We start from the raw sequence: 2205 nt of genomic DNA on the forward strand, positions 1-2205 counted from the left end.
AGCGTGTGTCCTGCGTGTATACTGCGTGTGTCCTGCGTGTGTCCTGCGTGTATACTGCGTGTATACTGCGTGTGTACTGCGTTTCTACAGCGTGTGTCCTGCGTGTGTCCTGCGTGTATACTGCGTGTGTCCTGCGTGTGTCCTGCGTGTGTACTGCGTGTGTTCTGCGTGTGTACTGCGTGTGTACAGCGTGTGTCCTGCGTGTATACTGCGTGTATACTGCGTTTCTACAGCGTGTGTCCTGCGTGTGTCCTGCGTGTATACTGCGTTTCTACAGCGTGTGTCCTGCGTTTCTACAGCGTGTGTCCTGCGTGTGTCCTGCGTGTATACTGCGTGTATACTGCGTTTCTACAGCGTGTGTCCTGCGTGTGTCCTGCGTGTGTACTGCGTGTGTCCTGCGTGTGTACTGCGTGTGTACTGCGTTTCTACAGCGTGTGTCCTGCGTTTCTACAGCGTGTGTCCTGCGTGTATACTGCGTGTGTACTGCGTGTATACTGCGTGTGTCCTGCGTGTGTCCTGCGTGTATACTGCGTGTATACTGCGTGTGTACTGCGTGTGTACTGCGTGTGTACTGCGTGCACCTTCACAGGACAGGCCGTGTGATGTCACTCCTGACAGAGCCTCTCTGCAGACGTTACAGTACGTCGGTCTGGCGTGAGAGCAGGCGTACCAGTTGTGCATCCCGCTGAAGTGGTCCATGCTGTACTGGGTGGACTGGGAGACACAGAGACAGTCAGAACCTGGTACTGGGCCACCGCCGGTCACACTGGTAATAATGAGGCCGATATCTGGCTGATACAGCAGCTCTGATCTAAGTGTTTTTAAGATTGTTTTTTTATTATACATGTATTTTAATTAAGAACAGTTTCTTAATTACAATAACAGCCTGGCTGGAGACATAAGGCCTCCTGTGGTAAAGGGTACTGGGATTAAATAAAAACATAAAGCAACAGACAGAGGACGCAGGACAACAACTCAGTCACAACAACCAACCTGAAAACCAGGGACAAGGACACAAAGAGACCAGATGAGAAAAAAATTAAAAGACAGATAAGAAACATGATAAAAGACGATCTACAGTAGAGTAGACGATACAACAAACGGCACGATAGTTGAATAATAAAAACAACCTAGATAGTAGCAGAGCAACATATAAGAACAACACATAACATCACATGAAGCAAATCTAACAGAGGATAAAGATCTACTGTAGAGAGGAAAGCAGCTCTCCTGTAAACTTCAGAATGAAGCAGAACTCAGTTTGTTTCTGCTTCATTCAATAATACAACATGCTGCTGTCTCTCTCTGTGAAGCACTTTGTGCTTTGTTTGATAACAGCTCTGCAAATAAAGTTTAAGGTTTAATTATAATATTAGATTCGACGCTAATATTATAATAACACAATAATACAGGACTTGTATCTGTTCTGATATCTGCATAATATATCTCTGCGCTCTAAATATTGACATCGGCCTTTCATAAACCCGTATCAGTCCACCAGTATTAATCACACAGTTCACCTCATAGTTCTGTCGGTTCTGGACGCTGCGCAGAGCCGCCATCCACTCCTCCATCTCCTTCCTGTTGTCAGCACACAGAATCAGACGCCTGCAGGGGGTGATGACCTACGCACGCACACGCACACGCACACGTCAGCACACAGAATCAGACGCCTGCAGGGGGTGATGACCTACGCACGCACACGCACACGCGCACACACACACACACACACACACACACACACACACAGTGCTGTTGTTGCCCATTGTTCTGATTATATGAATAAAACACTGCAGGAGTGTGTGTGGTTGTAATTTTAAGAGAAACAGACTTCCACTTCCTGTTCAGCTGCTCCACAATGAAGCGTCTGTTTCCCACAAAGACAGAAATAGACCTGCGAGCGAGCAAGCGTGCGCACACACACACAAAACACACACACACACCAGCAGATCTGACTCTGTTTTTGAAACAACACCTGAGGGTCTGACAGAACAAACACTCGTCTGTGTAGTCGTATGGCGGCGGCTTCCTGTTTGACGTCCTGCTGTCACTTTTTATTCCAAACTTTCCTTTTGAACGTGTTAAAAACTAACGAGCAGCTCCGACCTCTGACTCTCCTCCTCCCTCGTCCTCAGGAGCCAGAAGATTTATACAAAGGACGTGAAGCCTGGCGATAAAAATAAAAGCTGAGGCTCAGAGCTCCGT

At 47.4% G+C, this 2205-nt stretch overlaps 1 protein-coding gene across 5 annotated transcripts in view; it reads right to left on the bottom strand.

Moving 5' to 3' along the window:
* The window catches only part of LOC123985518 (diacylglycerol kinase delta-like), a 40101-nt gene that overhangs the window by 24830 nt on the left and 13066 nt on the right, over positions 1-2205 (bottom strand). For all 5 annotated transcript variants that reach the window (XM_046073085.1, XM_046073086.1, XM_046073087.1 and 2 more), the window contains 2 exons: positions 1521-1625; positions 582-714 (listed from right to left, as the gene is read on the bottom strand). In XM_046073085.1, coding sequence (XP_045929041.1) covers positions 582-714; positions 1521-1625 — 238 coding nt within the window. The remainder of the gene's footprint in view (positions 1-581; positions 715-1520; positions 1626-2205) is intronic.

Source organism: Micropterus dolomieu, linkage group LG17 (genome assembly GCF_021292245.1).
Source record: "Micropterus dolomieu isolate WLL.071019.BEF.003 ecotype Adirondacks linkage group LG17, ASM2129224v1, whole genome shotgun sequence".
Lineage (NCBI taxonomy): Eukaryota > Metazoa > Chordata > Actinopteri > Centrarchiformes > Centrarchidae > Micropterus > Micropterus dolomieu.